Raw genomic sequence first — 22,566 nt, 5'->3', positions numbered from 1 at the left:
AGACAGCGTGACTAGGTAAACCTAAGCTACCTACACTAAAAATCGGAATCCGTTCTCATGAGAAATGGGAAGAATCCGTTCTTACCTGTGGCTGGATAAATTATCTTGTATAGACTAGGCCTGTGTTGTTTCAACAGCTAGCTTTTCATAAGGAAGTTTAGAAATTAAGCAGCCTTTAGTGCTTTGTTGTGAGGATGATTTATTTGTTGCCTGTGAAGACAGTGGTTAGTTTAGTCCTAAATCATGTGAACAAACATTAGGTTGTTTGTGTCCTGTTTACGCTCATTTGTCTTTCTTTTGCTGCAGATAATGTAGATCAGTTAAAGCTTCGGTCAATTTTTACAAGAGTCCTGAGGAAAATAGGGCCATTTTCCCACTTCACAAACACATTAAATTCAGCTTTGTTTTTATGCTATATTTTGCACTCATTGATCAGAGCTAATGGGATTTGAATGAGGTTATTTATTGGTTCTGCCTATCACTATAAAAAACGTATAATAGACTGAAAACATGAAGCTGTTGAATGGTGCTGTTTGTGTTTATCTCACCAGCTGTTAATCATGCTACCTATTCTGGGATTCTTTCAGATCCCATAAGCCCAGGTAGGTTTATGATGGGCAGCCTTTAGGTATTGTATCTTAGGAGAACAGATGCAGTAGTAAAGACTGGAAGCAGTGATTCTGTAGATGTTTGCCTTTTTGGCTTTCTGTTTAACTGGTACGGTAAGAGGAATTGTGTGGTTAGCGATGCTGTTTCTGCAGAAGGGATGTAAAACAGATTTTGGGCTCTTCTGTTCATCAGGCCTGTGATATTCTTAGTGCATATAGCAAGTGCAACAGAATATAATCGGTATTCTTCTGAATGAATGTGTTTTGTTCCATGAAATAGTTGCCCTTTGGTTTAGTTGCTGTGTGTATTTTCTTTTTTCCACTTCCTCCCTCATCTTTTTCCTCCTTCAGGGTAGTACTGTTCTGCTTTGTTAGGTTTTAGCTATGTTTCACTGTAGAGGATGGTCAGGTTCCCAGAACTGAATGAAATAAAATCTGAATAGTTTCCCCAGGTTTATGGGGAATTGGGGAACAAGGGTGTATAAGGTGCTTTTCAGTGAAAAACAGTGTAAAGGTAAAATCACTCTTATTGTCAGTAATACAATGGCATGTACAGATATGCAAAGTGGTTACGATTATCTGTTAAAGTTTACCAAGACTACTGGCTTTCTGCTGTGAATTTGTTTCAGAGTGTTGTTTGGAATATTTTTGTTCACTTTTGGTGTGTGTGTTTCTACTTCCAGCAAATAAGAATTGTGAAAGGTCTAATACGCATTACAGGGCTGGCTCTGGTTTTGAATAGTGTATAACTTCAAGCACTTTCTAGGAATAACCTTGAAATTGGAATAAGAAATGTTGAAATATGGTATCTCATATAAAACCCATATGCTAAAAGGTGTAATTAAGTCAGAGACTTCTATCTCCAGGCACGTTCTGAGGCTCATTTTATCTTTTGTAACCCATGACACTTTAAAGAGTAGTTTCAGCAAATGGATGGTGTGTTTAGAGTGATGAATTTCTTATTACAGCTAAATGTCCATTTGTAAGGATTTTTTCTGAACTGGAGGGTTTTTTTTCCTTATCTGTCCTCATTGTTGGGCCACTTGTGCTTTTTTTTATTCTTGTGCATGTTGACTTTAGATGTTCCTACATTAATGAAGTCTGCTTTTGCATTCAGTGCCGTCGTCATTATCACCTCTGTGTTCCACAGTAGAGGCTGATCAAACCTGAGCTGCTTCATGTCTTGAATATTTTAGTAAAATCAAATTGTCCTTCAATTCTGTATTGTAAGATTTCCACCCCCCCCCACTCCCCCCCGGCTGTTTGAAATTGTTTTTTCGGGTGTGGAGGGATGTTTGGCTTGGTTAGTTGCCTTTCTAAGAGCAACGTGCTACTGTTGGTTGGAAGCACTAAAGGTTTAAGTCATGTTAGGGTAATTCCAAGAGTTGTCTGTCTCCACAACCTCTCCCTCCACCCTGAGGTGTCAGAATATGCTGTTCTAGTAACTTACAGCGTTACCTAAAAAGGCCAGCTCTATCATAAGCTTCAAGAGATGTCATCAGATGATCATTTTGGTTGCTGAAAACAGCTATGCAGGATGTAGATAGAAGCAGTCATCTAAATTTTAGATTAAATAACAGTTTACTTTCTTCTCAAGTACCTATAAGAATAGTTGGATGCTCTGCTGTCTGTGTCATTCTTGTGTGAACTTAATTTCTAGTCTTTTGATATCATGGTCAGCTGTAACTTGTTGAGCCTTCTCTTTGAAAGGAGCTTAAGCAGCAGGCTTGTTGCTGAAGGGAGATAAATTTTCAACAGATCATGACAGAGTTCCTCTAGGAAGCTAATGCTGGTATTTTCAATGGGTTGAACATTAAAGGATGTCTCTTCATAACCATTGTGTCTAGATGATGCAGCTTGGACTGGAGGGCAGTGATGGATGGAATCGAGCAGGAACCGCTCTGGGCAGAAAAAAAAAATAAGTCGAAGGGTCTGATCCTTTGCAGATGCCCAGTGATCTGTGTAACTTTTGTTCACCATGGACAGTTCATGTAGAAACATCAGTTATGTCCTATTGCAGCCTGTCCTCTACCTGTCTTGTGGCAAGGCAGAAAGTTCTGTTATCCCTTGCTGCTGAGCTGTCGTTTCAGTGTCTTGCAGATACTAAATTTACACACCCTCTTTATCTGAACCGCTGACGCTCTACTTTGGGATAGTATCTGGTGGTGTCTGGGACAATGTTGATTCTAGAATTGGCTTAATAGTTATGATACCTCTAACTGAAGAATAATTGTAAAAAAAAAAAAAAAAAAAATGTAAGCAACACTGCCAGGTATGTCGTTTGGAACAGATTTAAAGTGATTGTGCTCTTGACTGGTTGTACTGTTTGTCTTCATCTTTTATCTAAGAAAAAAGGGTTTTTATTAAGCTTTCTTTCATAGGTCTGAACTTTTCCAAGCCTTATTGAGACAGGTATTTTAAACATAGATTGACCCTTTTCTCATTAAACTCAGTAGCTTCTCATACAATAATTGTAAAATATTTAGGCAGCTGGGAATACCTTACAATGCAGCAGACAGAAAGCCGTTAGCTTAGTGCAGCAACTTTACTATTAGTTGAATGCTGTTTGTCCAGAGCTCTTGCTGAGTGGAGGTAAGTTAAACAACTGCCCTTTTTTTGTCTGTCAGCCATGCTGACTGGCACAGCGTGATGCTAGTTTGTGTGTGAATGGGTCTTGGGGAATTGCAGGCCTGCCAGGGATGGCTGCTTTGCAGTGGGACAGACCCGTTTTCTCCTTTGGTGGAACCTCTGGCACTGCAAAGACAAGTCTGCACTTGGGAGATCTGCTGTTTCTTTGAGGCTTGTTTATCTTGCCTGTAAGGCTTAAAGATAATTAATGTAAAGTGTTTTACATTTAAAGTAGGGCTTGTGAGCCCTATAGAGCCAAGGCAGAGCATCGCTAGCATGGAGGATTGGTTCCCATTGTAACACAATTAATAGGCCCTAACCACATTCTAACAGGGTTGTATAACAAACTTCAGTTATAAAACCTTGTTCCAAGACCAGTTAGGTCTAATTCAAACACCAGGCTTGTAACCAAAGCTGCTGTTAACGTTTTTGAAAGACGTGCTCTATTCTATTCTGTTCTCAGGCTCTATTGCTCGTGTGTTTTACTCGGGCAAGAATCGCTCAGTCTGCCACGGCAGCTCTTGGGCACTGTCAGCTAGCTTGGTTGTGCTTGAGCAAGGGTGGACAGTAAGGAAATTCTGTAGCCTTATATTTGTGCTTTGCCATCTGTTACACCTAGTTTACACTTTGAACTTCACAAAAGTGGATGTTTGTATACATCTGTAAAATGCAAAACCAAACTCATGTGGTGGCAGAAATAACTGTTATTTACAAAAAAACAAAAGCAAGGTAGGGATTACATATATACAAGAAAGGACGCACTTTCCATTCCATAGCAAAATGTTATGGACTCCTGCTTTTAAGGACTGTTATGCCAATTTGACTATTATATTTCTTGCCATGTTTGCAGATCTTCTGCACAGTATTTTAGGTATGTAACTCCCATGTCCCGATTAGTGCTTCAAGTGCTCTTTCTGATTGGTCTTTTTTTAAACATAACTAAACTGCTAAAGCAAGACAATTGGACACAGGGTAAGTATTGGGCAGATGGAAAGGCCTGGCCCATTAATGCCCATGTTTATTTTTTTGTTTTTGTTTTTTTGTTTAAACCTTTTTCTTTTGTGGTGCTATTTCGGACTGATGGGCAGGTTATACAAAAACATAATTACTTGCACATTTTTATTTTAACCTTCAGGAAAAACTAGAGGATTTTGAGGCTGGATGTATACTTCAAATTCTGTGTTTATTCTTTACCTTCGGTGACTGGGTTGACTTGGTAGGTTGTCTGTCTTTCCAGCTTATGTAAAGCTATTTGTCCTCCCTGCAGAAGATGATATTAATCACATCCCTAAGATACATTTTCTATGTGAACTTCCCTTGCAACTCCATGTTCTGGAGATAAAAGCCATCTTGACTCATGAGAACCTAGTGCTCTCCTTGCTCCCGGGAACAAAAGGTAGAACAGGAACCCGCAGGAGTATCAGACTCAGTTGTGTCCTGCTTCCCAGCTGCGCTCTGTGTCTCAGCACTGCAGTCGATCCTCATCGCCTTCACTTCTCTTCGTACTGCCACGGAAGGGCTTTGCTGTAAACCTGTGATGGTCAGGACTGAAGGAGACGAGGGGAGGGAAATGCAGGGGAGGCTGTGTATTCGGGGCTACGGTTTTAGAGGCTGTGCTGAGGCAGCGAATACTTTTACAGCTCCTGTGTACGTAAATGCTACTCCAGACTGGCTTAACTTGAACTTTACGCTTTTGTCTTCTGATTGGCCCTGTTATTAGCTGTGCTGCTCTTGGCTTTTACTTTCCTGCTCTCATGTGAGCTTTTTGCTAAATCTCCTTTTATTCTTCTTTTCTCGTTTTACCCTTTTACAAGCTAAGAGCTATGGAGCAGGAATTTTTGTTCTAGCACATGCAGAAACTTTGCTGCTGCCTGAAGAAGGATTACAGTACTTTCGTCCTGAAATCTTAATTTCAGACTACATGGACAAGACCTGAGATGCCTCTGCTGTAATCTGTTCCTCAAAGCTGTACATTAAATAAAACATGCATCTGATCTGTTTAACCTGTAATTAAACATTTTTCTTAAGCAACTGACATCTTGATAACTAATAATTATCATGTGCAGCACCTTTAAAACCTATTATGCATGTTTATGTAAGAACACTATTACCATAATAAGAAGTATCATTACCACAAACGTGCATACTGAATGAGCATGTCTTAAAGTAATCATGCAATTCCATTAATCATACTTGAAAAATTAAAGTATTTGCTGTTTAATTTCTACAATAGTATTCAAAAGATTTTGGGAACGGGAGGACCTGTTTACTGCAAGTCTCTAACCAATACATCATATGTCATTTCTGATGTTTGATTTTTGTTTCCTGAGTTGTTGCTTATCTTTCACCTATAGAAATCATTAGCTCAGAGACCCACTGTCATGCTTTGGAAGGTTTTCATGCTCTGATTTTTATGCTGTTTGCCTTTTCTTTTTTTTTTTTTTCTTTTTCCCTTTCTTTCTTTCTTCTGCTGAGTGCTGCCACTTTGTCTTAAGGCTGATGTGGAATGCATTCCTGAAAACTCAGTACTTGAAATTAGATAATCACCTTAAACAGATGGACTTATTTTATGGTCTTCTGATGGAATTCTGTTAGTCCCCTGTACAGAAAGGTGTTGGTTTTCTAGTGTTCTTTTTTTGTAATAGAAAATTGGAAAGCTGGGGCGTGGAGTTTCTGCTTTTATGTATATATTTGTCAAGAAGATGGCAGTTTGAGTTTGTTTTGTTTCTTGCATTTGAAGTGTCACACTCTACACTGTCTTTTTTCCAGGAGGAGACTTGATGACCAAAGTGAAAGTTGGGAGTAAAACATTTCATGTACTGAGAAAATGAAAACTGAGCAACTGAAGAGAGATTTTTTTCATACTGTTTTTCGTCTAAATCAAATACCTGATGTGGCTAAGGACAAAACAATAGTAAAATAATTGTTGGTTTATTTAATGACTTCTCAGAAGACTTTTTCTGGAATCTTAGAGATCCTTTGGGGAGGGGAAAAAAGGGGGAAGATCAACTAGACAGAGCCAAGATGTCCTTTAAATTGTTTTGATATATTATAAGCAATGAGTAGAGGTGGAAATAAGTCATGTCTTGAAGTGCAGGTGGGTTCTGATAAACCAGACGTGTGGGGGTCTCTGGGCGTGCGTTGCAGGACTGCAGCTCCATGCATAGTGACATTTAAATTTGTGAATTTGTGTTTGAGCAGCAAAATAGTGGGCCTGACTTGCCTTTGCTGGACAAACAGGTACCTTCTCAGCAGTTTAAGAGGTTGTTTGGTTCTCCTCTCCTTCCCCTTCTTCCGTTTGTCCTCCCTTCCAGTTGTCTGCCACGAGCTCTGCCCGCGTACTGCCTTTGTCGCTGCTGTGGGGACTGGGACCATACGTGTGCAAGAGTTGGGAGGCAGTTGTAGGGGTTAGGAGGATAGATGGACTTGTTGGCCTTTTGCAGGCATTTACTCATCCAAGTGCAGTATCCAGTTGTGCTGTTTTTGTCAGAGCAGGCTTTTTTTTAATGAATGGCTTCTTTCTATAGTCCTTTGTAAAGATGAAAATCACATCCTCCGCCAGTAGTGCTAGTAAGACTTTTAGGGGAAAAAAGGCTAAATATAACTCTTGAAGCCACAGTTGTGTAATGAAATCAGTTGTTAACTGCTTTATTTTATTTTATTTATTTTATTTATTCATTTTTTTTGAGAGAGGTGCCATACGTTTGCATAATACTCGACGTAGTTACTTAGTTATGTGGCTTATTTTTATACCTAAGGTGTTAACTGCATTATAATAAGACAGTGAAAGAGGAGGAGGGAATTTTTAAGGGACTGATTTATAGGCCTGAGAATATCTGGCAGGAAAAAATACGCATGAAAACTTAGAACAGCAGAAATGGGGCAAAAGCCAAAAAAATATATATAGGATGGGGAAAAGAAGTGACAGACATGATGGAAGAGGTGTGAGGACAAACAGGACTTTCAAAATTGATTTTCTATCTATAATGGCAGTAGTAAAACAGGTAGGTGAGACTGAGGTGGCTGGAGCTGAAGATGTATCACCAGAGGAAATCATTGTGCCTGCAACTTCTCGTGGTTGTTTTTTAGTTTTTATCCGTTTTATACGCGATGCCTTTTAATTTCACTGACAATGTGCTTTGTCACAACATGTATTTAGCCTGTGGAGCTTATTGCTGTGTTCTTGCAGACAGGTAATAGGGCAGTAGAAAGGATTGTACCTTTACAGTGTTAACAGCTCTCATGGCAGGGAGGGTTTATACACACACACATACATGCATCTAGTTGGAAGGAAAGGGGGAGACTGTTTTAAAAGCAAAGATGAAAAATGCTTTCTGCAAGGGATATAAACTCCTGTGACTCAAGGCATAAACCAACTTCTCAGGGATGTGTTTAGGAAACAAATTTCCCTGCAAGCGGGTCATTCTGTTACCACCGACCTGCAAGGCTTCGTGAACCTTCTTATGAATCATTTGGCTTTTTTCTTTTTTTTTGTGATGGAGTAAGGAAAATGCCTCCAACTGTGGTTGGCAATTTGTCAAATCCTCTGTGCCTTTTCAAGAAAAGTTCAAGTTTTTGGTGACAAAAATAAATTGGTGAAAGTTTTTCTCTTGGAAAGATATCAGAGTAAAGTACTGCTGTAGTAAGCAGCTTATTAAAATTTGGAATCCCATGTTTACATTGGAGGTTGCTTAGATCAGGTTGCAAGTCAATTTTGAGCTTTAGAGTTTAAAAAAAACCATGAAAATATAAATTACTTTCTGTTGCTTCAGTTATTTCATGCAAACACTTATTTCTTAGTTTTCTAGTTTACAGGTTGAACTGAGGAAGTTAAATAAGATTTCATTCCAAGTTCAGTTTTTAAATGTTGCACTGTCTCTGTAAAACATATAAGAAGCTGCATTAAATTTCCCTTCCCCCACTTTTAAGTACAATTCCTTTAGGAGCAGGAAAAAAAATTGCAGAGTCTATGTTATACTGAGTAATTATCCCCCCTGGGAAATAGAATATAAAGATCTTTAAAATCGTTCGACTGAGAGGACAAGCACTTTAACTTTTGCCTCGCAGGAGTCATGTATTACATTATCAGCTGCTTGCTCCAGTGTCAGTGTGTCATGCCTTGCAGGTTAGCAGGCTTTGGCGGAGGAAATGAAACCCAGTCGGTTGCTGCAGGATTTATAGTAGACCTGCTGGTGCAGGAAGTGGTGAAAAGTTGATTGATAGTCTGAGGCAAAGCTCTGCAACAAGAAACAGGATGCATGTTTGCTATTTTATACCTGTTTCTCTACCCGCCCCCTTCATTTCAAGGCACTCTCTTGCTTTTTGTTCTGTTTATAAATCTGCGATGCAGTTTTCTGGTAAAACATGTGCTGACTTCAAAATGCTTGAGGAAATGGATATAGCTGTACCAAAGACTGGCAGCTGACTTAGCGTGCCTGCCTTACTGTACGGCTTAACCAGAATGGTCCTGATACTTGTTTCTTAAATTATACGTACAACTGAAAGGTAAAGCACACCTTCAGATGGTCTATTGAACATATGCTAGCATGGGAGCACCAAGGTAGCTTTGAAAGGAGGAGGACGTATCAGAGAAACAGGTAGCATAGTTGCAGAATATTATTTCTTAAACTTTCTTATGCAGGAAAAATGTTCTGGGAGGCCTAGAATATGTATATGCAATATGTCAGTGTCAGTTTTTCTGTCAGTGTTGCCTTTTTTTATGCATTAGTAAATGCATACGACTCAAAACAAATCTGAGTAATCACATACCTCTTTTTATCCTGAAACATTTATTTTTAACATACAAGCTAAAAAGTGTGTGTGTCGGGGGGGGGGGCCTCGTCTCCAGTAACCGTTAAAGAATGAGGCTTGCTAGGCTCGATGGAGAAGGGAGAGGGATGCTCAGGTGCTCCTAAAGAGGTGAGCTTTGAAAAAAAATCTTCAAAGTTAGAAGGAAAAAAAAAGGGGGGGGGGGAACAGGAAGTGGATGGAAGATGGCAGAGCAAAGCTATTAAATAAGGTTTTTGAAAATGCTTGCTGGGCAAATTAAAAGTTTTGTGGAACATGCTGAAAGTGGAAGACAGTGAAAGGAGTTGCACATCAAAGAGGTCTAGCATAAACCTTTCAAACAGCAAAACTGCTCTAATTTCATAGGAATTTTCATGTTTTGTTTGAATTTGAAGGTTTTCCTTCTAAGAATTTAGTTCAACATAATACAATTATTTTTATCTACAAAATGAGCATCACTTGGTTGAATACTAGCAAATACTGAACCATGCTCCTGAAGTCTGAGAGTGTTTCCATTAGGAACATGCTGTTCCGCTAAACCAGGGTATTCATCGACTGAGTGCATGTGTTAGAATAAGAGTGTGGTAAGAGATTGTTAAATAGATAACCAGTACAAAATCTGAAAATAGTTTGAGGGCATCAAATAACTCTGGAAGAATTAATAGCAAAAACTAATCCTGTAAATAATGAAGACAACCTTCTGAGATGAACCTAATCAAATATGCTCTGTAGGTCACCTATGCTTCATTCACATATTTGGAGGGATAGTAAAACAAAATGATCTTGCCCTGTATGGACTTAATCCAACTAACCAAATACCAATGAACCTGCCATTAAAGAAGTTGGCAATCCTGAAGAGATTTGTTCTGAAATCAGTGTTTTCCCTTATTGTGTGTTGTTGAAATGTTGAAGAAGCAGTATCTTTTCTGAAAATGTCACTGAGGATGAGGACTTTATGGTATACTGTCTAGCCTTGTGGGAAAAGTTACTCAAAATAATAATGATGAATTCTTTTTTTTCCCTGTAGCATCTACTCTTAAAATCATAACTGAAGAAGAAAGTTGCTTGCAAACCAAGTGAATAATAGAAATGCTTAAGATTTGTGATCTCGTTATCAAATGGGAATGTTCTGTGTGTAAAGTTAAATAACATTTTTTTCTTTGTTAAAGATCGAAAAAGTTGGCTGCACTTGCTGAATCCTTGCAGAAAGCCACACTCACCAAGTCTCACGTAGGACTTGAACTGGAAGAGCTGGAAGCAGCAGCAGTGCTAGTACAAGAGGAAGAGAGCAAGTTAAAAGCTGCTGGCACAGTTTCTAAGCAACAGCTGCCTTCCTCTGAATCGGAGACAAGTGACTCTGAAGAATCAAGCAGTACTTCATCATCTGAGACAGAAGGCTCTGATTCAGATGAGCGAGAGTCCTCAACCAGTGAAGATGGGAAAATAAATTCTTTACAAGGCACACTTCAAGAGGAGAGGACAGCTGCACTTATTGACTGTAATGGATTAAGGCAAGACACAAACACTTCGATGTTTGAGGTTAGTGATGAAAAATCAAAGGTTTCTTTGCAATCTACTTCTGTTCCTGGCAAATTGATAGAAGAACTAGAAAAGCAAATGCACACTGCAATTAGACTTTCAGAGCAGCCTGAAGGATTGGCTACTGCAAGCTGCGTTGTTTCACAGCAACAAGAAAATTGTGCATCTGAACCTGATGGTTTTTCGAAAGATGCTATTGGGAAGGGAAATTTCTTGGAGGTGTCTTCAAAGAAAAACCCTTTGCTTTTTCTTTGCAGCACAAATGAAGATGAAGACTAAAAGACTGTGTTAGAATACGCTGTGACCTGTTAGGCAACACAGCTCATTGCTATAATGAGGTGTTCCCAAGGCTATCCTGAGCTGCAGAAAAGTTGATATTTTTCTTCTTTCTTTGTGTTGACAGTTTGGAGGACAAGACAGCTTTGAAGGAAATTGATATGACTGTATAATACCTTCATAATTAGTCTCTTATTTTTCTTCACTCATATAATAGAGTCGGATTTGATCTCTGCATGTGGGAATCTAACCGCAGTAAACTTCTAGAAACAGTTTTAATTGTTTATCAGGCGGTAAAATGATGTCCTAGTCAAATATAACTGAAAGCATCATTTTAGCCATCTTTAGGTGGTGGGATTTATTTGAAAAATATCATGTTTATGTTTGTATGAACTTGTTTATGTTGTTTTGCTGCATTTTTGAGTTTTAAAATGCTTTATAGCTAACTACATTTCAAAAATAATAACTTGAAAAATCTGCATAGCGCTGTCACTTCTTAAAAATGTTTTCTGTTATACACAATAAAGGGAATTTCTTTATCGTGTTCAGTGCAAGATAGGTTTATAGCTTATACTTCTGTGGTTCTTATGTAAGGTATTTCAAAAATTTTGACATATGCGTTTGTTCTTTTGTGCTGTATTTGAAATGTTTCCACACATATACATCACTACTCTCTGAAGAATGGAAGTCATAATTATTTCTTCCTCCATGTGCTGTTAATATCACTGAAGTGATACTAACCAAAGTGGAGAAATAGTATGGTACAAGGTCTTGAGTACAGGACTGAAAGCAAAGCTGTTGTGCTGGCTAAACCTAGCTTTGCTATTAGTTGTGTTGCATAGCTTTGGCCAACTCATTTGCTCCTTTTTGGGTTAGTAGTGTTAAAATCATCAGTGCATGCATTTTGTGTTGATTTCTGTTAACTGAGCATAGGTTCTTGAAATCAGATGGCTACTGCATATGATACAGCGCTATTAGAGCTACAGCTCTAAAAGGGATTTTTAAAAAGGGCGGAGGTGTGGAATATCAGGTGTGGTGCAACGGTCTCTGACAAAATGGGACTGTCAGATTCATACCTCTGGAGGAGCAAATCGTGATTAGTTTTTAAACTTTTTATTATTAAAAAAAAGTATATAAAACCCCTAGGCTTAAAGTCTTATTTTTCACCAATGCTACATCCTGCTGGAAATCAGCAGGCTAGCTCAGCAAGTTCAGTAAGAACTGCAACCCTGATCTGCCAATATTTTTTATGCTCTTAAATACCTACCAGTTGCTTAATCAGCCTCTGTGCTGTGTTCCCTAAGGGTGGAACGTTTCTCATCTTGCATGTCAGTGAGCACTTACTCTTCTAAATGCTAGCAATAAAATCTGCAATGTAGGTGCAATTATGTAGCATATGTCTGAGAAAGGCAATTTTTTTAAAAAAGCAACCCCCTTGTCTCACAAGTTTCAGGTGTGAACATTGAAGCATTCTTCAACTGCATGCTGAAGAAAGCTAAATTGATTGGATTAGGAAATACATATTGCAAAAATTGATAGATATAATATCCCATATCTCCAGCTTTCTTTCCCTTATTTTTATTTTCCTTTGCCTTCTCATTTTGTGGCAGACTATCAAGGAGAACTGTTTCTTTTTCCAGCAGATCTGCTTACATTCAGGAACTGGCTGCCTCTTCTAGAGTGAAGTCAATGTTCTGGATTAATCCTTTTGTTCTTTCCTTCTGGAGTCAATGCAAAGATGCTTTATGCTAAATTTGAGCCTTTTCCATCATGGCTATGTGAGTCAAGTTTGGGTGTAAATACCTGTCTATACAACATAGTGCCATGCTAAATTCCATATGGGAACATAAAACACACAAATGTTAACTCACAGATAACTAGATGTCACTGTACTCACCTTTGAGGCCTTGCATGGTTCAGCTCTGTCTCCTAAAACACGGTAGTTCTGCAGTCTTTTCTCCTGTCTCTGCTCCATGCTATTCCTCTCTATGTCCACACTTGGGCCATGCTGTGATATATTGTACCCTGAGTCCCATTTCCATGCATGGTTTTCTTCCATTTTTGCCCATTTTTGACAGTTATCATTGCCCTTCTGCAAAACTCTGTTTAGTGTTAGTGGAGCTGATAATGAATGTTGACTTTTATATTCATTGATAGCAATTTTGTGAACACTGTAGATGTGGGATGGGAAGCTTTTCCATATTGGGTGGTGAGAATTTCCTGTGCGGCTGCGTTGTTCGACTTGTGGTAGAGGCAGTGGTTATTATGCATCCAGAGTGCTCCAAATGAGTGATGTCTGCATGAACGAGAAGCCTTGCCTTTCTAAAGAGAACGTAAAAGAATGCTTTTAAAAGGAAACTGGAGCACCTTAACCTTGTTTAGTCTTAACTGAGACATGCCAAATCCATGAATTGCAAACACTTGGAAAAAATATGGACAAAAGCTTCTCCAAGACCCTGAATCCTGTACCAGTAAGTAAGCTGCTGTGCGTTCTCCTAGAGGATGTGAGTGGACAAGGAGTCAGAACTACCTAGAGGAGCTAGATGGATGAATTTATAGGAATTTGGTCCTAGCATGTTTTCCAGGCCGGAAATCAGTTAATAGATCTGAGGAGCTCAGTACATGTGTAGTCTGGTCTGGTTTTAAAGCTCCCTCTTTCAACTCCCCTCGTTCCCCCCTCCTTATTTATAGCATAGGCAGTACTTTGTTTTAAGGTAACTGTTGCTCATCATTGTAGTTGGTCCTAAGGGAACAGAATTGCAGTGTCTTGGCAAAAGTCCTGCAGAAAGTAACTTGCATTTGAATGTGAACTAAGCCTGAGTGGAAGAGCTGTGGGGTTTTGCTGGAGGAGGGGAAAGTGGGTTGTCTGAGGTGCCCAGAGTGCTCTGGGGGAGAGATCAAATGGGGTTATCCATGTAGTTTGTTTATTTTCTTAATCAATTTGCTAACTTTATATTAAAGATCTAGACTGCCTAAATAAGGCATCTTTGTCCCAGCCATCTGTCATGGTGGGGGTGCAGAGCTCGCATAAAGCCGATCAAGATGGATGTGGGAAGACTGTTCAGTTGGCCCTTACACTCCTGCCACAGGAGACTGTCACTGGAAGTTGTTATTCTTATCTAGGCCTGAGAGAAGGCTAGGTCTGGTTGCCAACCCTGCATCTTGGCTGAGGCGTTTGTGAGCTGTTAGTACAGAAAGCTGCTCTCTCTGGGTAAGTGAATGGCAGCAGCCTGAGTTGTTGCCCAAGGCCCTGTGGATTTTCTGTTCTCCGTCCTTGCTGGTGCCTAGAGGGCTTGTTCCTGCCAAGGATATGAAGAAAGGGCATCTGCAGGCCGTGTTGGTGCCCTCGGTGGCATATGCGCTAGCCCTGCGGTCTGGACTGGAGCTGCCTAAGTGTAACTGAGAGCCAGAGTAAATGAGAATTAATGCTGGCAAGTCTAGAAGAACAGAGAATCCAGTGCTCTTAAATCTTGGCTACGTGGCTTGGCAGGACCAAGCGGGGGAATACGGTCTGGGAGGGGTTTCCCTTGAATCTGACAGTTGTCATTCCGAAAATATGAAGACACATTTGTGCTAGAGAGGGAGACACTTGTCTATTAGTTGCAGTTAGAATAAGGTTATGTTTCTGTATTACAAGCAACAAATGAAATACTGCAAACAATCAGAAGTCAGTAAACAAAAGTCTTTTTTTAATGGGGACAGCACAGCCCACTCTGTGTTACTGCCTTTTCATCTCTTCCCTCCAAAAAAAAAAAAAAAAAAAAAAAAAAAGTACTAAGCGGATTAAATAACTTTCTTTGTTGTTGTTTTCATTCCAGACAGCTTTCTGAAAAGTTTATAAAGACTTAATTCTACCTCAAAAGAAGAAAGCATCGATTAGACTTGATTTACTACAGAAAATGATAAATATCGCAAAGAAATTGATTCACATCACTGGAGTGAATGGGCCAGGCAACCCTCCGCCGTTGACACAGCTGAATATTGTCAAAGCTTGAGCTGATTGTCTCAAGGCTGGAGAAAACAAACAGGGAAACACATGTCAAACAGATAAATAGCTTTGCTGTTTAGAGCTCTCAGTGGAGGCCATTTGTCTCCAAGATAAGGAAGAATGCACTCCAAAGCTGTGAAAAGATAAGCTAGGAGAACAAAATGAATATGGAATTGTTCTGATCGTATTTGGACATGTTACACATGGAGGAAATATGGTACCACCCCAGGGGAATGTCTAATGTGAGTATGGTACACCACCCAGGAAGCGGCTAGGATGAATTCACCTTTTTCTGTTAAATGTCCTATTAGTGTTTGATAATTAGTTATAGCATACAAACAAATGGCATCTGTGTCAGTCTTAGTAAGCCAGTAATTCTAAAGTATTTTCCATGTCTGTCACGGAACTGTTTTTCTCCTTTTCAGTGGGAAATGGGCTGCAGCCTTTGGTTTTGTGGGCATGTGTGAGGCATGATTTTGTATTGACAAAATAAATTTGGGTCTGTAGCATTGTGGTACCCATAAATCATACTTTTTTTACATTCTTAGGTTTTGGAGAGGTGACTGTTATCACCATGAGTACTGCATTTGGAGACCTGGCTTAGATCATATCTGAAATGAGCGTAGTAACATTGCTTTGCATTTTATTAAGCATTTTCTCATCTTGAAAAGCCACTATACAATCCAGCATAGTTGATGGTATTTTGGAGGACACTTGAGGACAAGACTAAAAGCCATATATTGTAGGTGAGGGCTATGATGTTGGCAGAGCTCCATGAGGAAGGCCAGCTCTTACCTAAAAGCCTGTCATTTCTGTGAGAGAAGCTTCCTTTAGCCTGATAGTCTTAGTGGACAGCATGGAAAAGAACAGAAAGTTTCACATTTAAACTAGCAACGTTAGCCAGGCAGTAACCTTATTGACTAATAACCCTAGAGACCACCAGTGAATTCGTGTCAAAATGATGCAGATGGCAATCTGTCGGCACCAACTCCTCTGCTTTCTCTGCAAGCTGCCTCCTGCATTGCTGCTGCGAGAGGTTAGTGTACTTCCCCGGGCTGTGCCAGGGATAAGAGGGGGCAATTCAGAGGCCGCGGCCAAGTCGAGCTCCCCTGTGCCTGGCCTTGGCCGGGTCTCTGAAGGAGCCGACTGGGGTTCTGCTTTGCAGCCCAGGCTGCTGGTCAGGGCCGCCTGCGCTGCAGATGCGCCCTGCACTCGCACCTCCTCGCTTACCGAGGCGGTAACTGGATGCAGCAGAGAACCCTGATGTGGGGAAAACATTGTCTTTCTCCCACGTTCAGCTTGTGCTTTCACGGGGCCTAACTCATAAAAGTCCAAATCTTGGGTAGGGCATACAGAAATACAGTGGAGCTCAAATCTGAGAGCTGAGACTTCTGTCTCTGCTACTGACTTGCACTGAGCAAGGCCAAGAGACCAAAAGCTACAGTTTCTGAAGTATTCTTAAGTATCTTTTTGCATGTCTGTTTTTGAGTGTCTGATTTGAGGCTTTCTGTGCCTTGGGAGCCATGGTTCTCTTTTACACCAGCTGGAGCTGTTGCTCTTCTAAATGCCTGGAAATTAGACAAACTTGGCCAAAATTAGATGCCAGAAATCAATCCCTCTCCCTAAGAACCCCCTTCTGTAGCTTTGACTGTTGGTTTCAGTGTATATCTATGCATCTGTAAAATGGACTGCTTAATACCCTCTGCCAAAGGGGGATTTGTGAGGCCTAGTTACTGTTTGAACGATACTTTTGCATTGTTGGGGGGAACAAAAGGTCTGAATATTCCAGGCTTACCAGGTGATGCCTGGGCATAACCTTGCTCTGAGTTAATAAACCAGCATAAAACCAACTCCACGTGTGTGAGATAATTTCCACTACTGCGAACACATCCCTCGTGTTTCCTCTTGGCACGCAGATCACCTTCTTTGAAGAGCCCAGAAATTTAATAGCCTCTCTAATTCTCATCGCTAATTTGGCTTGTTCTGTTCTTTTCTGTGCATAATCCCACTTTTGGGCTCAGAACCCAAGTTCTTTGTGCTAAATTGCTCTTTTAAGTCCCATCTCTGAATACCATTCACCTCGTTGCCTCACCTGTTTACCTGGCACTTGTCAGCAGCAGGCTAGCTACTTGTGTAGGTATGTTTTATTTCTGATGCTGCTATTCTGCTGCTCGGATATGGTGAGACCACATCAGTCTGTGAGAGTCCCTCCTGCCTTTCACGAGCTGCAAGGAGTGAAGATGGAGGTGAGAAACTGCTGGGCAGGGAGCACAGGTTAAGGGTTTACATTTCAGAGTTGCATTTACCTTAACCAAAGCTCTGCTGGGGGAGTGATGGAAGGAGAAACTTCAGCAACTGTCTTTGTCAGGAGGCAGCAGCTGTGTGTGTCTGGCCCCTGTCAGGCGAGCTGTACCTTTCAGTGCAAAACTGGGAGGGCTGTTAGTTGCAACAAGGATTTTGCAACCTCAAGTTACGCTTTCCAGTCTGGAGTCAGTAGTAAGGTATATGGCAGTAAACATCAAAGTGCCTAATTAAGGATGTGTGAGAGATTTGGGAGAATAACTCATAAATGCTAATGAGACAGCAATTGCATGTCAAGATGAGAACAAACTTGTCTCAGCTGTACTCCAAATATTGCAGGTAGTGACCTGGTACAGCACCTTACCTGCCAGTGCTGTAATTAGTTTTGTCCTGTGTCTGCAGTTTTTGGTAATTATGCAGAAATGTAAATAAACTGGGATTTGTGTTTTGCCTCATGTAACCCCTCCTACTCTAATATGCTGCATTGTCCATTGATTTGCCTAATCATGTGTATTACAACTGCATAACGTGCTTGGTAGCAGCAGGGGTCTGTGCTGTGAAAAGGAGGAGGGTGATTGTTCCATCTGTTCCTCTGAGCAGTAGGGAGAAGCATTGGGGAATAAAGTGGGAAAAGGAGGGAAGGAATTACCATTTAGTGCAGGTGCCTCTGGAAGGGGAGTCCCACTGCCAGGTGCTGACAGACAGCCCTCCTGAGCTCCTCTGTGTGCTTAATTACTGCATATTGAGACTTCCCATTCAAAATTAGAGCAGGCAATTGCAACTGAAGTTTTGAAACAGAATGGGGACTGTAGCAGCACTGAACCTATTTCACTGCAGAGACCTGCACTTCTCATTCAGCAAGATTCATGTCCCATTCAGCTGAATTTAAACAGTTGCCTGGATTAGATAATTAATTTTAAAATCGTAATGTAGGAGTGTAAGACCAAACAATAAGCTCAAAGTATCTGAGTATGGGAATCTGTGTTTCAGTGATGATATTCTAGAAAGTAAATATGTACTGTGGGCACTGACTTAAGATGATGTTGCTTAGGGCTATCTGAGCACCAGCCGAGGGGGAGTAATAGGCAGAGCGTGGGGCTGAGTCCGCACTGCTTTGGTTTGCTGTCCTGGGCAAGCAGCTTAATACCTCCGCAGCTGCATCCACCCTTTCACGCTGCAGGGTCGCGGATGGATCAACAACAGCAACAGGATAGCGCGTGGTGCTCTCCTGCTGGTTTCTGCGAGGCCGCTAACAACTGGAAGTAAGTGATTCATCAAACCAGTTTTTGTTAGTCTGACTGGAAGATATTTGAGTCTCTTCCTGAGAAATAGGAAAACGCCCAGTATGTGTTGTGGGTCATCCTAACAAGTAATATACAGGGAATGTAATGTACTAGGAATAACGTGCTTGGAAAGGGGAGAGGCCGTATAAGTTAAAGCTATGGTGTGTATGCTCTTGCAATTTAAATTTTTCTTAATACCTTTAATGTGCTTCCGTACCTTGGAACAATGCTGTAAGGATTTACAAACCGTGTATATCTGGGGGTTTGACTGTATTCACGGATATATATGCTAACTTTGCTAACTGGCAGATTACTCAAGAGTCTTATTCCTATAATTAATGTAAAAGTTAAATTATACGAAATGGTCATGTAATCAAGTGTGCGGTAGGAAGCTGTGTTTTTCTGGTCCATCCCTAGCTTTCACATCGTGCTTTATGCCCAGCCTGGCTGACTGGTCTGTTTGTGTGTCAGGTCCCTACAGTTAGATGAAACAAATGACTTGATGTTGCATCTCCATGAAGTCTAGTGTAAGTTATTACAGGTGGCATGCTTTTTGGCTTAGCTCTGCGGTACGCATACTCCAGTTAGGCTTGCAAAGCACCTCTGTAGCTGCTGGCTTTTGGGAAAAGGCAAAGGCTTGTGAAGTTCTCAGGCCCAGAAACAGCAATGTTGGCATATCTGAGGAAACTGTCATGACATGGGAAGAATTGGACCTTCATCCATGGCGATGTACAAGGTTGTATCAAAACTGGAGTTGTGATAATCATCTACAACAGCCATGAAACTGAACTGAGATGCTTGGTAGCGCTCCAGTCATTCATCCATACTCTGAAGAATTAGGCAAGGTTTGGGATGGGACACTAGCATAAAGAGTCCCTTCGTCTTCAGGTGTCCAATAGAAAACTTTGTTAGTCACCGTAGTGGAGGATCAGTAGGGTCTCTAAGAATAAGTGAAATAGTATTGCCGAACAGTTGGGGAAAAGTCTATTCCAAAATCATCCTGAATGCCAGTCTGATCATGCTGCAAGTCTGTGATCCCTAGGAATTTGAGTTTGAATAATTACACCGATATATCTTTTCTGAACCTGCTCTGTACTGCTGAAGCAGTACACTTGTAGAGTATTACCTTAGTACCATGCCCTTAATGAACCTATGAAATGTCCTAAAGCGAGCTTTTCTTATTAACTGCAAAGGTGGTTTGGATACCGATGAATATCTAAGTAGTATGGGCGGCAGAGGAGGCGTGTGTGTGTGTGTGTGTGTGTGTGTACTGTCTGTGTGTGCTAATCAATTTGCTTTTCAAAGAGGCTAAAAACAAAAGTCTAAGGAGTTCCCACTGCGAGGTGATTTCCCTGGGTGCTGTTCAGTTCACAGTCTCAGTGCTAACTGCTTATTGTGCTAATGGTATCCTCTCACCAGAGAAAACATTATACTTCAGATCTGAAGTGCTTGGCAGAAGCTGTAATTGAGGTGTGAAGTGACTTTCCACATAAGAACCTGCCTTTCAGTGTCGGGTTCCTCACTTGTCTCGCCGCAGAATACTATTAACAGAGACTCTTCAGCAATTAGCTGTTTATAAATGGGTTTGGAAGAGTATTTTCATTTCTGGTGTTCTATTTGGTTTGCTAATTCTTCAATTTGCACCTTAAAATCCCTTAAAATAAAACCGGTGTGGAAGTGTTATCATATCTATTGCTATAATAACTATAAGAGAACAAAGTATTTCTAAAGTAAATACTTTTTTTTGGTTAGCAGGTATAATTTGGACATAATCTTAGTGATATTTTTAAGCCAACAGTTTTTTTCCTCCAACTTTATCAAAACTAATCCACAAGTAATATTCTTTTATACTGATTGTTACTAGAACAGAAATTCAGAGGATTAAAAGTATGATTTAAGATCATTTTTCCTTAATGCATTGTCAGCTTTACTAATTTAGTATAAATTCATATGGGAAAAAGGGAAACTAAAGAAAATAATGGTGTGTTTAGTCCATAGGCAGTATGACTCAAATTAATCTAAGGACAATGAAGTCTCAAAACACTCCTTTAAAAGCATCAGTAGGATTTTGGCAAGTCATGGGAAGATATTTTCATTGACAGGGTGATACAGACCCTAATGCATGTGTTTGTATGGATGTAAACGTCACACGTTGCGCTGGGAGCGGTGCAGCCCCAGTGAGTTGCTTGGTGCCTTGGTTTGGATACTCGGGGTTTTACACCTCCCTTCTGCAGAGGCTCTCTGACCTCATCAGGCAGCACAAAGAGGTCTGAAGTTGTAGGATCAGGTTTTCCAGGCTGCTAAGTTTATTTTAAAAATAATCCAGACTTCCCTGAAACCAGCCACATATTTCCACTGGATCCAATTCTGGCATAAAAGAAGGAGCAAAGGGTTGAGGAGGAGAGTCTGGGATCTGGGACGTGCAATTTCAGCTCTGCCGCTGTCTTCAGGAGCTACCACAGGCAATTCACTCAAGTCCTTGGTGCCTCACTTCCCTGTCCTGAAAATGGAAATAGTAATACTTCCCTCCCTTGTGGTGGTGCTCTAAAGCTAAAAGCCTTAAAGAGTTGCAACCTGTGGTCGTATTTTATTTGCACGTTAAATTGGTAAATTAAAGGTTAATCAATGTTATAGAGCAACTGGGCAATCTGGCATAACTAGGCCTGAACGTAGAAAAGGAAGAAAAACAGTGACAGGTTGTAGCTGTTGAAGCACCACTGAAATATAAATGTTAGGTAGATGTTAGATAGATTAGGGAAAATAAACTGGATGACTGACAATGATGGTGAAAATGTCAGTACCAGTAAAAACCGAGCACTGGAAATGTGGTTTGAGTGCTAAGCTGGCCATTATGTTACACAGACGATTGCAAGTTGTGCGGTAAGCAGATGCGAGCTCGAGGGAGAATTTAACTTGGTGTAATGCAAGCATGAGGTAAGACAGGAGAAGATATACAAAACTCCCCTAGAGATCCTGTGCAGTACATGTTAGATTCCCAGCTGAATTTGGTCTGTTAGCGTGCTGAGTTATGTACAGCAGCGCTTTGGTAAGCTGGATGCTACGCAGCCTGGCTTGCCTGCTGCCAGGCTTGAGACACCTTTCTCCGCCTTCGGAGTCTGCTGCGTCCGAGGGGCTGTGTGAGTGGAGGCGGCAGAACGCGTGCCGAAAGGCAGGACACGGGTTTGCGGGCCGAGGGATGTCCTTAACCCATCCTAGCAGTGCAACGGCACGAGGTGCCGCATTTGTGGGGGCTACCTGCACGTTCAGTCAGGGGAGGTGCTGCCGTCCAGGTATCGAACGGCAGCCTGAGCATTTGCTTTCTGCAGCATCACCCAAGCTCCGCGTCTTTCGGGACATCGATGACATTTTCTGGTGCTGTCTAACGCCGAAGCAAAGCCCTCCTGCAAGGATGAGGGAATTGTGCTCAGGTAAGGTGCAGGATGGTCCTTTGCTTTCCAGACTATTGTGGCTGCTGGTATTTTACCCTTACAGCTTGCCCTTGTGTTCCTGTAGCACCATGGCACAGGGAATTTGTCAGAGCGAGATGCTTGGGGCACCGACAAGGCGAGACCCCAGCTTTCCCGGCCTCCTCCCTTACCGTTAAGTTTGCATCTTGCTTTGGGGGAGTAGACGGGAAAAGACTGACGGATTCAGCTTGCACTTCTAAAGGAAACGCTGGACTGCAAGTCCCACAAACGCCCGGAGACCCTGAAGTGCCCGGCAGTGGACTCTGCCCGCTGCCTCGGGTGTGCTGGGAAACTGAAGCCTGGAGACTTCACAGGCAACAAAATGTTGAGGCCTGAAGAGCCGTGCAAAGCAAACTGAAGGACTTGATGAAAAAGTTTTCCAAGTCACCAGCTTGTATTCTCACTCCACCCTAGTCCAAAACCAGCCCCTGGCAGTTATTTGCTGGCTGAGATGAGTATGTGGGTGTCTTTAATCTGAAACACTAAATCGGAAAAATAGTTTCAGTTTCTGTAAACCCGCCTGCGTTCACTGAAAGTTGTGATTCTCTTTTTCTGTTACTTTTTCCCTGTTGCTAGAACGATTAATTAAGAATGGTTCTGCTGAACCCTGTTGATTCATTTGGCACTTGAAAGCTTAATGAGGTGTAAACCTGCAGACTGCTGCAGCGGCAGAGCTGACATGGTAATTT

General features: G+C 41.1%; 1 protein-coding gene across 4 annotated transcripts in view; it reads left to right on the top strand.

Annotated features, from left to right (window-relative positions):
- Positions 1 to 16,676, top strand: part of SHQ1 (SHQ1, H/ACA ribonucleoprotein assembly factor) — a 66,389-nt gene extending 49,713 nt beyond the window's left edge. For 2 of the 4 annotated variants that reach the window (XM_026110405.2, XM_026110414.2), the window contains one exon: positions 10,193 to 11,392. In XM_026110405.2, coding sequence (XP_025966190.1) covers positions 10,193 to 10,841 — 649 coding nt within the window. In that variant the 3' untranslated portion in view covers positions 10,842 to 11,392. Of the gene's footprint in view, positions 1 to 10,192; positions 11,393 to 14,656 lie in introns of those variants that run through there. The other 2 variants (XM_064519208.1, XM_026110422.2) reach the window with 2 other exon arrangements.
- The last annotated feature ends 5,890 nt before the right edge of the window (positions 16,677 to 22,566 follow it).

This window comes from Dromaius novaehollandiae, chromosome 12 (assembly GCF_036370855.1).
Source record: "Dromaius novaehollandiae isolate bDroNov1 chromosome 12, bDroNov1.hap1, whole genome shotgun sequence".
NCBI classification, from domain to species: Eukaryota; Metazoa; Chordata; class Aves; order Casuariiformes; family Dromaiidae; genus Dromaius; species Dromaius novaehollandiae.
This window is presented reverse-complemented; position numbering and strand designations above follow the sequence as displayed.